Below are 14,886 nucleotides of genomic sequence, written 5' to 3' on the forward strand. Positions count from 1 at the left end.
GCTAAGGAAATGTTGGGCAGCTTTCTGGGTTGCCGACAAAAGTACAAATAGCAGCAGGGAAATGGTGCAGGCTGTGCTCTCTCTTCCTTTTTTCCGTACACAGGAGTTAATACAAGGTTGCTCGCTGATCAGCGTATATAAGGCTTGACTACCGGCCCCTTCTTTCCTGGCAGCAGAAATTGTGGGTAGAGGGGGGTAATAAAACCCTGCAAAGCCCCACCTGATTGTGTCCTGTGTTATCTCCTGTATACAGAAAGGAGAAAGGACAGAAAGGAGAGAGAAGCTAAGGGGGGGGGGGGAGAGCACAGCCCACACCTCCTTTTGCTTTCTCCTCCACTTTGCCACTGTCACTACTCCTGTAGTAATGAGAGAAGGAAGCAGTGGAATGAGCGGTTTTGTGATAAGAGGAGGGAGGAGGCACAAAATTTGTGGTAGGAGGGAGGATTTGGCAGTGGGGGGGGGGGGGATGTTGAGGAGGGTGATTTACAACCTACAGACCACTTAGCTCTGCCTTACAAACTATCAAAAAATAATTATTATGGGGCGTGCAGTGCGGTAACATGTGCAAAATCGTGCATTTCCCCGCACCGCACAAAAATTTGCAGCCTTTTGCAGAAACAGGTGGGTGCTATTAATTCTTAAAGGCATCCCCATGCATCTAGCGAATATTCTAGTATCTAGCTGTAGCACCCTCCTGGATAGGTGATAGGTAAAAGCATTGATTGCTCCATCTGCTTATCAGGGGAGCCTGATCGGTTAGTTTTGCCTGTTGCATGTGTCCATGTGGGATTCACTGGGTCTGAGGGAGTGTCCCCACTGTATCCAATAGGGGAGCCTGTTGGACAGTGGAGGAAACCCAGTCAGTGACACACAGGCTTTTGTGACAGTCCCAGTGGGAGGGCACCCTTGCAGTGCATCCTGGGATTGCTCATAAAAGCCAGGGGGACATGTGACAGCGCACCTTTGGCGGGAAGCAGAGTCTCAGGAGGAGGGTGACGGCTGTCTCTCCTCCTACTGTCTGACAAAGGTGGTGCCAGGCGGTCAGCCTAGTGAGCCAGGTGTGGAGCTGAGCCTGAAGTAACTTGTAAAGCTGACGGTGGAGCTGCTGGCAGAGTCACCTGGGAAAAACAGTGTCCGTGAGTACCAGGGGGCTTGCCGCAGGGTCTGCCCAGGAAGGGGGACAACTCCAGTGAAGTCAAAGGATAGAAGGTCAGCTCACACAGTATGCCAGAGAAAGGGGGTGCCAATTAGAATCCTGAAGAGTAGGGGTAAAGGGGGTGCCAAGTGGGGCCCTGAAGAGTGATTCACTATATAGTTCGCTTATTAACTACTTCACTACAGTGGCAAGGTGAAGCAGCGGCCTTGCCGCACTCAGCAGAGTTAGAAGTCCCAGAAATTGTGCATAGTTCATCCAGTTGGAGTATCCCACTCATCCCTTCTTCTATCCCAGTTCTTAATAAAAACAACAAAAGCCAAATCGCCTGGACTGTTTTCTGACTGAGCCAAGCACTTAAAGTACCTTGACTTACTACGTTGTTTCTATGGGTAACCCAGGGGAATCCACATCCAGCAGCTCCCATGGGAGTAGTGCTATATAGCTAATTCCGCAGGTACCACAACACCATGTGTTTTGATGTGCCACGATTTTAAAAAATCATGCCAGAACCTTTTTTGTGGGTTTCATGAGCACAGAGTAGCCTATTAAAAAATGTGACACGCAAAACAAAAATACGACCATGCCCGGACACCTCTCCTGTTGTTAACGAGCCTTCAGACTGGTGTGCCCTGGGGTTCTCTGCAATTCTAAATGGTGCCTTGACCAAAAAAAGGTGGTAAAACATTACAGCAGAGAAGCAGGATTTCCGACACACCTGGAAGTGTCAGATAGCCTTGGTGGCCGTAGCTCTGCTGTCACCACCCTCCAGAATGAAAGGTATTGCCTATCTTCTTTTACAGGCTGCTTTAAATTCAACTTATTTTTTGTATAGTGACAGGGTCTCTTTAGCCTCAATGTTTCAAACTATATAAAGCCACATCAGCGCCCCCCCGTTGCAGAATATTGCTTGCTTTATAACACAACAGGTGCACTTGAGAAACCAAAGGGCTGCGTCTCAAAGGAGAAGACTGCTATCTCCTCTGCAATATTTATTAATGAGCTTTAACAGGCCGCTCAGCGAGCTGACCCACTTAGTCGATCGTTCTTGCAAATAAAATCGCCTGCGCAGTCATCTGTCTGAATTCAAATAAACTAGCTGTAAATATAGGCAACTATTCATAAGGACAAGTTAATTCCGAGTGTGTTTCATTTGTCGGCTACCAGACCGGCTACAGGAGAGGATTAAAGCTGAACAAATGGTGTGAAACAGAAGAATGATGGTAAAAGAAAGGAATCGGAGGAGGGAAGCTTAATGCCTAACGCGGCATATCATTTAAATGATAGGTGAATATTCGGTTGAGTGCCCGGAGGATGGACGGGCTGTCATTGTTTTAATGACCATGTCTAAAAAGCAATAGCTGAAAGACAAGGCAGATGGATCGCGGTATAAAGGACAGGTACCTCCGGAATTTAAAGGGGGGGGGGGGGGTAGCTCAACTGATCGCACTATATAAAAAAACGCTATAGATACATCCCTTTGAAATCAGTCACAGAGATTGCAATAGCTGTTGGGCCCATCAGGAGCATGGCAGGGTTTGGGAACCTAAAATGTAATATTCTTTTATATAGAAGCAAAGAAAAGGAAAAAATATATATAGTTAGCAGAGACTTCATTTAATCACAGCACAACATGTGCTAAAGTAAACTAAAGTCAAAACGATCCATAGATCCAGAGATATGAGCAGCTGAAGTTCCTTGAGAATCTTAATCTTAAGTATTGCCTCGAAAACCTAATAGAAAATGAATGATATGACATTTTAAGTATTGTCCCCACCTCCTTCCACCTCCTCTATTGGTCGATCACACAAAATGACCAGCAGGAAGGCTTAGGAGGGGGCAGAGGCAAGCTGAGGGCCGGCCCTACCATGGGGCCCTGTGGGTCCATGGAACCCAGGCAGCACTTTAAGAGGGGTGGCAACAGGGGCGCACTGCCCGAGGACCCAAGGCTCCCTCCCTCCCTCTGGGCATCTCTCTTTTGTAGAGGGAGCATGTCTCTTTGCTGAATATATTCTTTGCTGAATATATGGGTATGTCTCTTTGTTGAATATATGGGTATGTCTCTTTGCTGGATTGGGCTGTCTCTTTGCTATATGGGGATATCTCTTTTCTTTATAGAAATTTCTCTTGCTGAATATATGGGCATGTCTCTTTGCTTTATGGAAATATCTCTTTGCTGGATGGGCGTGATTTTTTTTTTTTGATGGGGGGGGGGGGGGGCAGCATTTCATTCTTGGACCCAGGCAACAAATTTTTTTTTTGGGGCCAGCCCTGGACAAGCTCGACATTTACAAAAGAAAAAAATGGCAAGTAACTTCAGCTGCTGAATGATATATCCTATATTATTATATCTCTGAATCTAATGACTTTTTGACATGTAGTTTTCGACAAAGGTAACTTCTGCTCATGGATAATCTCCTTGCATGCTCAGTTGAAAGTGTTGTGACAGGTCTACTCTAAAACTAAGCAAGTGACAAGAGCTAAAATATGAATCTGTAATCTCTCTTTTGATACTCATGTTTTTGTTGATATAACTTGAGATATTAATCATATAATGTGACTTATTTGTATATTGTATGTTTTCTTTGCACTTTCATTGCTGAATGAAGCAGGGTCATTTAAGGGATATAGGAGGTATTTTGAGGTTTTATTGCAGCATTACAGTGTAACAGCTGAACTGAATGATGACGTATGGTGGAAATACCTCCTGTGCTGGTCGGATGTTTTCCATTGATTTAAAACAGAAAATACAACATTTGCTCGCTAGATGGCGCTAAGTATTCTTTCCTATGATGCTCCCGTGTCATTTAATGGTCAAATGCAGTATTTTCTATTTTAAATCCATAAAAAACATTCAACCAGCACAGGAAATAACCTAATAACACTTCATTTTTTTTGCCTCTAGTTGCATAGAACAAAATGTAAAGGCACTTCCACTGGTCAAATAGCTATGTGGTTTTTCTTTAAATAAATAGACCATTTTGAAGACAATGGGGGACATTTATCAAGCAAATTGGTGACACAATTGGAAGTGAGTAAAGGGCCGTACACACTTGACGAAAATCGGACGAAATATCCTCCGATTTTTCTCTCTCATGCTCGCGTTCACAACCGTTTTTAGTAGACAGTGCATAAATGTTCACAAAATTTCTCGTCCGAATTTTTTTTTTTTTTTATTGGGGACATTTGTTCCTAGACTTGTGGGTGGTCAGCAACTTTATATCATGCGCGGCCTTTCGTATCCGATTTTTCACGGACGTACTGCATACACATTAAACGAAAATTGGTTGTCTGGGGACGGACAATAAAAATGTTGATGTTTGTCCCTCCGTTTTTTTTCGTTGAAAATGTTGGGATCGGCTGCTGAAGGTTATGTACACACTAGCCGAAAATCTGACGATTTCACCTTGGGCGGGAATTTTCGGCAGATTTTCTACTAGTGTGTACCCCACTTTAGGCTGGCCTTATCTTATCAACTGTCTCACTGCCACTGTTTAGCTACACCTTGAGGTATGTCGGAATTGTTGCATGTCCCCCAATGTCTCGGTGAAATTTTGCACATATAACCCAGCATTACAATATAACGATGCACTGTGGAAGAAGTACTGTATGTGTGAGTTTTCTTTCAGCTGCCTAATAGCCGTTTGCTATTGTTTTGCTATCTAAAGCCCTCTGGTGGACCATAGACTGTTCAAAAGGGTGAGTTTAGTCTCTGCAAGTTGGAATCTCTTTTCTGCATTCCTAACCCGTTGCTTTGTGCCTGCTTGCATGAGGCTGTAGCCAAGACTTGTCTGCAAGATATACACTTCCATCCAATGATACCAGAAACAATAGAAGCCATTCTATTGCATTTTCTGATCCGAGAAATCCTGACGGTAGCACATGGGTATGCCAAAACTTGCATGAACTGCGTCCATGGGCCCTTATCGAACCATCACCGGCATGCTTAGACAAGTGGTGGCAGGATCTGAACTCCAATCTTGGTGGCTGTTTTTCTGCCAACCCAAAGCACACAGCCATGGGGGCATTTATAAAGCTGGAAGTGTTTCCCTCAGTAACCAATCAGATTTCAGTTGCAATTTTTTTTTTTCCTGAAAACCTGCTTTGGTTGCTGTTTGTTACTTCTTTCCTTTTTTTTTTTGCTCCAGCTTTTATAAATCTGCCTCTCTGTTTGCAATGATAATCAACCATTAAACATTTTGCTTGTTGACCTTAATATTACAGCCTGCTGTTGATTTATTTTACAAACTTTGGGTTTTCACACAAGATCTGCGAATAGAAAAGTTAAAAAGCACCCCCAGCTTTCCAATTGGTGCCAGACATATTTTGGAGAATGCAGCCTATCGGATCATTAGGATCCAGTGAAGCACGAGAGCATTTTTCTTGTATCTCGACTAAAAATGGACCTGTACACAGTGATCAGACCTATCTTGGATATGCCACAAATGGAAATTGAAGCACCACACCACTGCTAAGAGGTCCAGATACAACTTTATTCTAATAAAAGTCTGGGGGACAATGCATTTTGGGGGTCCAAGAGCACCCCTTTATCAGGACATAATTGATTGACAAAAATGAGAAAAAAACTAGATGTGAACTGGACCTTTAATGTTATTTTTTTCCAGTGCGATTGCAAGCTCAGGTCTTGTCAGCAGCTGCTTTGGCAGACTTGATCAAAGGTCTGGATTGGTAAAGAGCCAGTTCACCCAAAAAGAAACCTTTAATTATAGGTAAAACTTGGTGGGCTGAGTCAGCCTCTGGCTTCTTAAATATCTTGAACACACTGATAGTAAGATCTCCCTACCAGAACTTTTTTGGGGACCACCTACCCATTTACACTTGCAAACTTTGGGTGTTTCTGCCTACCTGTTACATTCCTTAAATAAATTAGGGTAGGAGTCCTTCATAAAATGAAATGTATTATTTATTGCAGGTACATATATAGCACTGATAATTTACATATATGACACATCCACATCAGTCCCTGCCCTCAAGGAGCATACAGTCTAAGGTCCCCAACTCTCATACATACACATACCAGGGCCAATTTATACAGGAGCCAATTAATCTACCAATATGTCTTTGGAGTGTGGGAGGAAACCGGAGTACCAGAGGAAACCCACACAGGGAAGACATTCCAACTAAAGGCAAGTAATGCCATGGTTGATCACTTTGATAGTTACCAGTGATCTAGTCTACTTACTATATGGACAACTTAAAGACCAACCAAAACTGGCTATATGCAAAATTTTATACAGTTATCAGTAAACGATTTAACTAAAGCAGAGCCCCATAATTAAAGACCAACTGCAAGCAACATGCTCAAACAACCTGTGAAACAATATATATTAATTTGAGCACATAGCTAATCAGGTTGATGAAAGACACAAGTCCACCTAGTTCAACCATTCGAAAAAATTAAGAAATAGTGTCAGGACCCAGATCACCTGCTGGTGGCACTGTGCTTCCCAGAGGTTGTAGTTTTGGCCTCCACCAGCGGGTGTCTCCCAGCAGCCAGTAGATCCAATAATCAGTCTCCACTTGAAGCTGACTGATGGGAGGAGGGTATTTAGTCCCCCCTCTACTAATACACTTCACTTACAATTCCCTAATTCAGCATATATTACAACACTTGGGTTCTGAAAGCAACGTAAAGGTTTAAAACTGAGGGACCTGATCTACAGAAGTATTATAAGCAAAGTGTATTAGTAGAGGAGGGACTAAGTACCCTCTCAGCAGCCAGTATCAGATAGAGACTGATTAATGGAATTTGCTGGCTGCTTGGAGGCACCCACTGGAGGACAGCAGAACTACAACCTTCCACTCTGGGAAGCACAGTGCCGCCAGCAGGTAATACAGGTCCTGACAAATGGAAAGCCCCCATATACAGAACCCTATACACAAAGTTGATCCAGAGGAAGGCATTGAAGCAGGGTCTAATTTTCTTCAGTGGGGAATAAAAAAATTCCTTCCTGATTCACCGACAATTGTAGTAATTCATTGCTTTATCACTTGCTGGTGGCAGATTACCTTTAGTCCCCTTTCACACTGGCGATCCGATCCGCCTGTCAGTTTTTCAGGCAGACCTTATCGGATGCTCCATGCATCCCTATGGGACAGCGGGTGTCAGCGGAGACATCTCTGCTGACACCCGCTGCTATCCGATCCGATCCTGTCCGTGAAATCCAGACAGATGGAAACTCTATTTTCCATCCGTCTGGAGGATCGGATAGGATTGGATGAGAATGGACAGGCGGTCTGTTCTCATCCAATCTCCCCATAGAGGACAGCGGGGATCTGACCGCTCCATCTCTGCACACAGAGCGGAGACGGAGTTGTCATCCACCTGCTCAGCGGGGATCGGCTGATTGATCCCCCCGCTGAGCAGAAGGGACTCCGTTGGGCGGTGCGCCCGTGTGAAAGGGGCCTTAAACTTAACCCTGTTGTAATAACAGCCTGATTTAGTAACCACCTAACTCAGGCTATAATGATATCACCATTGCTGATTCATAGGAATCTCCAGACCATGTCTCTGTGCATGCGGTCCTTCCAGTGACCATCAGAAGCCACTCCTTTGGCAGAGGCTTAGGTTGCACTCACACTGCCCATGGTTGAATTAAGCCATGCCCAAGTTTGACTATCCCCCCTCCCCACTCCCTCACTGGTCTGCACCCATAATGGGCTGTAAGCAAGTGTAACTGGGCACACTTACCTCATCACATCTGTCAATCAGCCCACGGGGATCACTGCTATTGTACTTTATCATCTATGGAGAGTTTGCTGCCCAGACACGGTCTGCAATCACACTGAAGCAAACTGTGCCAGGCCACAAGGGAATAAGGCTCGGGACCACCTCTTCCAAAGTGGTCCTGGGCACAGTACACTTAACTATTCTCAGGTAGGATTCAAAGCACTCACACTACAAAACCAAACAGACCAAAGGGGTTCATGTCTTGGGTAAAACTTCCCATGGCACCTTTAGACATCACTACATGACCACATTTGCTGTTGTCCCCTCCAAATGCAGCTGCCCCCTGCTGCAAACCCTGCTCCTCCATTACTGTGTACTGACTCCTAATGAATTGACTGGCTGCACCTTCAAAAGAGAATGGCTGTGTCCGCTGTGCCTGGCTGACAGGTGCTCTTTAATTGGTTGTAAAAGTAGTCTGCATTCCTTCTTTCAAGAGTATAATGCTAAGCACCATTTCTGACTGCATGCTGGTTTATCTCCTACTTTATCATCTTGGGTGAATATCTAGTCCACAGCAAAATAAAAATGCACTGTTGCAACGGATAATTTGTAGCCTGAAGTTCCAGGATAGCTCCATCCCAAATGGATTTCTTCTCGTTGGATTGCATGAGGCATGGTTCGAACCCAAGCTGTTTTTTTACTGTAGAACCCAAGTGGAGAGATCTCCCTATCCCTGGCAGAGCCTTCACAGCAGGAGAGTTTGACCTAAAGCAGAGCTTATTTGTGTCAAAGACCTTTGAGTGCTTCATATATTGCTATGAAGACACTTACCAGCTTCCCTCCCCTTTATGGTCACGGGTCACCTGTTTCCACCCCTGGCCCCGACTGCTGAACTGATCTGGTGGCCACAGAGAGGCCAGGTGAGTAGCACCGGCTCAAGGAGCAGCCTGGCTGCCTTGGGCCCCACACGGACATGTGGACCCAGGCCTGTATTGGTACATAGGGAAGCTGGAATTTAGAAACAAAGGTGAACTTAGCCTTTAAATCCCAGTTCTGGGAAATTTTAATGTTCTCCCTTGCAGTGCTTATTCATTCTAGAATAGAGTGAAAATAGTTTAACTTACCTGACTCTCTGCTCCCTGGCAGACAACTCTCCCCCATGTCCCAGTGGTAGATTGTCCCCCAGAGTCATAAAGCCCATCGCAGGGTTATAGATCCTTCATTGGTCTTGATGACATCAAAACTTAAGCCTGCTGGATCACAGGGGGGGATATCTCTGCAGGGACCGATCTAGGTAAGGAAACCTTCTTTTCTACACCCTCTAGATCTAAACGAGCAATTAACCCTTGCAGTGTGTGGACGCAGCCCCAAGGGAGAATTTTAAAGTTTCCCAGAGTTGAGCTTTAAGCTGGACTCTTGTCTTGTAATGGCTATGCCAAAGCATGGGAATTCTCCCCACCTCTCTGCAATGCAGAAGGTCTGCCTGGGGACAGAATCTTTACCCCCTCCATGCCTAATGGGGAAATATGTTTAGTGTGGAGTTTATCTATCCCTTATGCATGTATTGCTCTGAAAGTATCCACTGTTCACAGGAGGAAATGTTCACATTTGCTTGTCATTAAGGGGGAATCATAGATACAGCTGTGTTTGTGGAATGCAACTGTGTCAATAAAGCTGTGATTCTGGAATGCCGCTTTGTCAATGGCTAGCCTTCCTTCTCTTTAGCCTACAGCTCCCCCTGTGGTCATAGGCAAAAATAGAACATTTTCCTATTGCATACTTTGTATATTTGAAAAGCCCATTAAAGAACAAGATACTTTTTGCATAATCTTTTAATGTACTTGATGTTAAACTTTCCATTTTAAAAAAAGGAAATGTTAGGATTTTCAGCAAATACAACATTAAACAAGATTATCTGAGGATGCACTGAATAATAATTTGCTGTTTGAATTCATGTATTGCTAAAATGAATAGCTTTGTATAATAACATACAATATTCAGCAGTGATATGCAGTAAATCAAAGCAACCAGTAATATATGAAGTTATTTTACATTGTATATTGCCTTATGTTTTTAAAACAAAAATAAGATTCTGTTGTTTTTTTTTTTTTGTGCACAAAGTTTTATATACCGAATTCAAATAACTTTAACAAATTGAACTAACTCCTTTTTTCCATGTCTGTTACTTTTAATTTAGAGAGGGCTTCTTGCAAATTAAATAAGGTTTACCTCCTCCAAAAGCCATTCTTGTTAACCTCTTGCGGTGTGTGGGGTTAATATACAGCTTACGCCGGTTAAAACAAATCGCCGTTGCAACACTGACCCCTAGAGTCTACTTGTAGGAACTACACTGATCGCACACGCTTGATCCATATTAAGAGAAAGACATTGAAAGAATGTACAAATGGGCCACAATGACGTTTGTTTGTTTTTTTCCATTTTTTCCGTTTTTTTCCCCCAAAGTCAGGGATGTTTTATTTTACTTTTATATTTTTATAATTGTGAAATATATATTAGAATGATCTAGGAGAAATAATTTGAATAAAAATACATTTTTCAATGTGCATTAACTTTTTATATTTTTATAATTGTTATATATATATATATATATATATATATATATATATATATATATATATATATATATTAGAATGATCTAGGAGAAATAATTTAAATAAAAATACATTTTTCAATGTTTTTGCTTATATGAGTACCAAAAAAGATATACTATAAAACAAAAATTAAATCCGCTCCTCTGAACTATGTGAACCATCTAACACAACGCTTAATTGATTCATTAATAGAAATATGTTAAGACGTATTCTTTTAACATTTGCATTAACTTTTTATATTTTTATAATTGTTATATATATATATATTAGAATAATCAAGGAGAAATAATTAAAAAAAAAAAAATCTTTTCAATGTTTTGCTTATATGAGTATCAAGAAAAAAATACTATAAAACAAAAATTAAATCCGCTCCTCTGAACTATTTGAACCATCTAACACAACACATAATTGATTCATTAATAGAAATATGTTAAGACGTATTCTTTTAACTTTTACATTAACTTTATACTAAATAAATTTTTGTTTTGTTTTCAAAATTTCTGTACTACCCAATATGTCATAAAATGCCTTTGGTACCTTTGGTATGGGTATTTCAAATTTGCATATTTTCCTGTTGTAAGTGGAGCTGGTCAGTTATCTTCATTTGAAACCCCAAGAGATGAGGATAGACAGTATCTTGCACTTGGGAATCCTATAAAGGAAAAATTCATCCCTGCAGCTCTCTCTGTTTCTGGATGCAGAATCACAGAATCTGCTACCCTTCATGATGCTCAACTTTAGGGCTACAAGCACTTGGGAGCATTTGCCTGTGCAGCAAAATTACACAGAGGAATACGTAAAGCTGTGTACAGCTGCCCCATAGATATGAATGCTTGAAAGTGATTGCATGCAGCTATGCGGGGCTATTTCTGTGAAGTAGTGCACACATGTAGACAAAGGTGCTACCTTACAAAAAAATATGTGTAGAGCTACATATGCCCACATATATCTATAGGCAGGGCTTTTTTTCCCAGAGGGTAGGTGCAGAAACTCCCCCCTTCTAAGTTGCTCCTTGTCTCCGCCCCCTACCCAAACCCCAATCACGTCCGTTGGTCCCACCTCCTACCCACCTCCCAATACTGGCCCTTTTAGGTAACACAGAACCAAGTATCATTCTGTGGTGCTAAGTAATTTGTATGGAACTTGATAATTATAACAAGAAAAGCAGCAAAATAGATCCCCTGCAGCCAGCAACAATAGACCCCTCAGAAACAAGTGATCACCAACACAGCAATGCCCCCCCCCACAACAAAAAAACACCCCCAGCAACAATAGATCCACCCCAGCTACAATAGACCTCCAGCAGCAACATTAGATTCTCCATCAGTTAGCAACAATAGACCTCTCTCTCAACAGTAGATCCCTCCTAACAATAACTGACTCCCCAGAAATATAAGATCCCTCCCCAGCAACAATAGGTCATCCATCAGCAAAAGTAGACCCTCATGCAAAAAATAGATCCCCGCTAGTGACAATAGTTTCCCCATCATCAATAGACCCTCCAGGACACCCCAGCACCCCTTGCACTTACATACATTCAGTGGTGGAGGTGCCGGAACTGCGTTCCCCCACGTTCCCCCTGGAAAAAAAGCCCTGTCTATAGGTGGCTGTACACAGAGCCAATCCATTCCAGACACCAGACATACACAGTGGGACTAAAAGCAAATCCACTGTGCCCTACAAGTGTACTGCAAGTGCACCTGAAAGTGCAGTTGCTGAACATCTGAGGGGAAGATCTGAAATGAGGTGAAGTTCTGCTGATTTCTATCATCCAATCATGTGCAAGCAAAAATGCTGTTTTTTTTTTTTTTGCCTTCCATGTCCCCCTCAGATCTACAGTGACTGAATTTGCAGTGCACTTGTAGTGCACAGTGGATTGGCTTTTAGTAAATAAACCCCAATGTCTTTATGCTGCATAGGCAAATTGCGATGGTCCATGAGTTAAAACGCTGCCAACTGGCTTCACCAAGGCCACCGCGGGTTTTTTCGACATTTCGAGTTGATAAAATACCCGTTCCACAGTTTAGGACCTCCTGTAGGCTCCTATGTTTTCCATTGACAGGAGGAACCAGAACATAGTGGAGATACAGTCCCTTTAAGATGTACATGCAGGGTTGCACAATGGTGTTAAAGTAAACTTGACCTGGCAAGAAACAGGTTTAGAAGGGTAACACTATACATTTTCAATGCCTCACTTCTTCTGTGGTCCAGGCCCAGGTTCTAAAATAATAATGTGTGCCAATGAAGCCCTTTGGATCCCAGGCCCTTCTTCAGCTGATGACATGGGTCTGTTCCTACCTGTACATGTAGCCTAAAAATGTCAAAAGAATTAATGTATGAGGGCTGTACTGAAAGTAATGCAAAAGTAGGCATAACTTTTCTATTAACTTGTATAGGTTGTTCAGTTTCACATGTTGGTAGAGTAACTCTTCCTCTATAGAAAGATATCTTGTAGATGAAGGAGGGATGCAGGCTGTCCAACATCCAAAGAAGGCTACAGAATGGAGATGACACCATTGACAAGAGCAAAGTCTTGTCATTGATGACTCCTGTCAATGGTGTCATCTCTGTAGCCTTCTGTGGATGTCTGACAGCCTGTACCCCTCCTTCCTCGAGACCTCAATGATAACAAGTTGATTCTGCTTGTAATCAATTATTTACCTGCAATAAAAAAAAAGAGTTACTATAGAAGAATAGTTACTCTACCAAAATGTCAAATTTGAACAACCCATGTAAGTTAAAAAAAAAAAAAAAAGTTATGCCCACTTTTCCAATACTTTTGGTCTTTTTTATTGAAAATAAATAATGGATTCCAAGCAGAAGCAACATGCAGTTAATGATTGCATGATTAAGGAGGGGTGCAGGCTGTCCGACATCCACAGAAGGCTACAAAATGTTTACGGAGATGACACCATTGACAAGAGTCACCAATGACAAGACATTGCTCTTGTCAATGGTGTCCTCATGTAGCCTTCTGTGGATGTTGGACAGCCTACACCCCTCCTTCATCAAGAACTCAATGACGGCACATTGCCTCTGCTTGGAATCCATTAATCACCTGCAATGAAAGAGAAGAATGAAAGTTACTCTAGGGGAAAATATACTCTACCAACATGTGAAATTTGAACGACCTATGTATGTTAATAGAAAAGCTATGCCCACTTTTACGTTACTTTCAGTACAGCCTTCCTAAATAAAGTGTCCAAAAGCAATAGTTGAACACAGTTTTTTTAATTTTCTGAAGTGGGACTGATCATCAGTCTCTTTGTACAAGAACAGTTTTTCACTTGGATGCCTTGAAAAATAAGGCCTTATGTACCAATACTGTTCAAATGAATAACTCAAGGTAGAGTTGTGAAACTCAGTTTCTAAATATCTCCTGTAGGCTACTGTATATGTTTGCCCTGTTATAAAATGAAGCCCATATACATACAGTATCTTACAAAAGTGAGTACACCCTTCACATTTTTGTAAATATTTTATTAAATCTTTTCATGTGACAACACTGAAGAAATGACACTTTGCTACAATGTAAAGTAGTGAGTGTACAGCTTGTATAACAGTGTAAATTTGCTGTCCCCTCAAAATAACTCAACACACAGTCATTAATGTTTTAAAAGCTGAGAACAAAAGTGAAAATGTCCAAATTGGGCCCAATTAGCCATTTTTCCTCCCCAGTTTCATGTGACTCGTTAATGTTACAAGGTCTCAGGTGTGAATGGGGAGCAGGTGTGTTAAATTTGGTGTTATCGTTCTCACTCTCTCATACTGGTCACTGGAAGTTAAACATGGCATCTCATGGCAAAGAACTCTCTGAGGATCTGAAAATAAGAATTGTTGCTCTTCATAAAGATGGCCTAGTCTGTAAGAAGATTGCCAAGACCCTGAAACTGAGCTGCAGCATGATGGCCAAGACCATACAGCAGTATAACAGGAAAGGGTACACTGAAAACAGGCCTCACCATGGTCGAAAAAAAGAAGTTGAGTACAAGTGCTCAGCGTCATATCCAGAGGTTGTCTTTGGGAAATAGACGAATGAGCGCTGCAAGCATTGCTGCAGAGGTTGAAGAGGGTGGGGGGGGGGTGGGGGTCAGTCTGTCAGTGCTCAGACCAAACGCCGCGCACTGCATTAAATTGGTCTGCATGGCTGTCACCCCAGACGAAAGCCTCTTCTGAAGCTGATGCACAAGAAAGCCCGCAAGACAAGCAGACTACGGACAAGGATTACTGGAACCATGTCCTGCGGTCTGATGAGACCAAGATAAACCTATTTGGTTCAGATGGTGTCAAGCGTGTGTGGCGGCAGCCAGGTGAGGAGTACAAAAACAACTGTGTCTTGCATACAGTCAAGAATGGTGGTGGAAGTGTCATGATCTGGGGCTGCATGAGTGCTGCCGGCACTAGGGAGCTATAGTTCATTGCGGGAACCA

The 14,886-nt window shown here is 42.5% G+C and overlaps 1 protein-coding gene across 10 annotated transcripts in view; it reads left to right on the forward strand.

The window, feature by feature from the left end:
- Positions 1 to 14,886, forward strand: part of CAMTA1 (calmodulin binding transcription activator 1) — a 2,131,086-nt gene that overhangs the window by 2,093,212 nt on the left and 22,988 nt on the right. For 8 of the 10 annotated variants that reach the window (XM_082273273.1, XM_082273274.1, XM_082273270.1 and 5 more), the window contains one exon: positions 4,822 to 4,852. The exons of the other annotated variants lie outside the window; for them this stretch is intronic. In XM_082273273.1, the coding sequence (XP_082129399.1) occupies positions 4,822 to 4,852 (31 nt within the window). The remainder of the gene's footprint in view (positions 1 to 4,821; positions 4,853 to 14,886) is intronic. 10 annotated transcript variants of the gene reach the window in all.

This window comes from Pelophylax lessonae (genome assembly GCF_965119305.1).
Source record: "Pelophylax lessonae genome assembly, chromosome: 12".
Taxonomy (NCBI): Eukaryota; Metazoa; Chordata; class Amphibia; order Anura; family Ranidae; genus Pelophylax; species Pelophylax lessonae.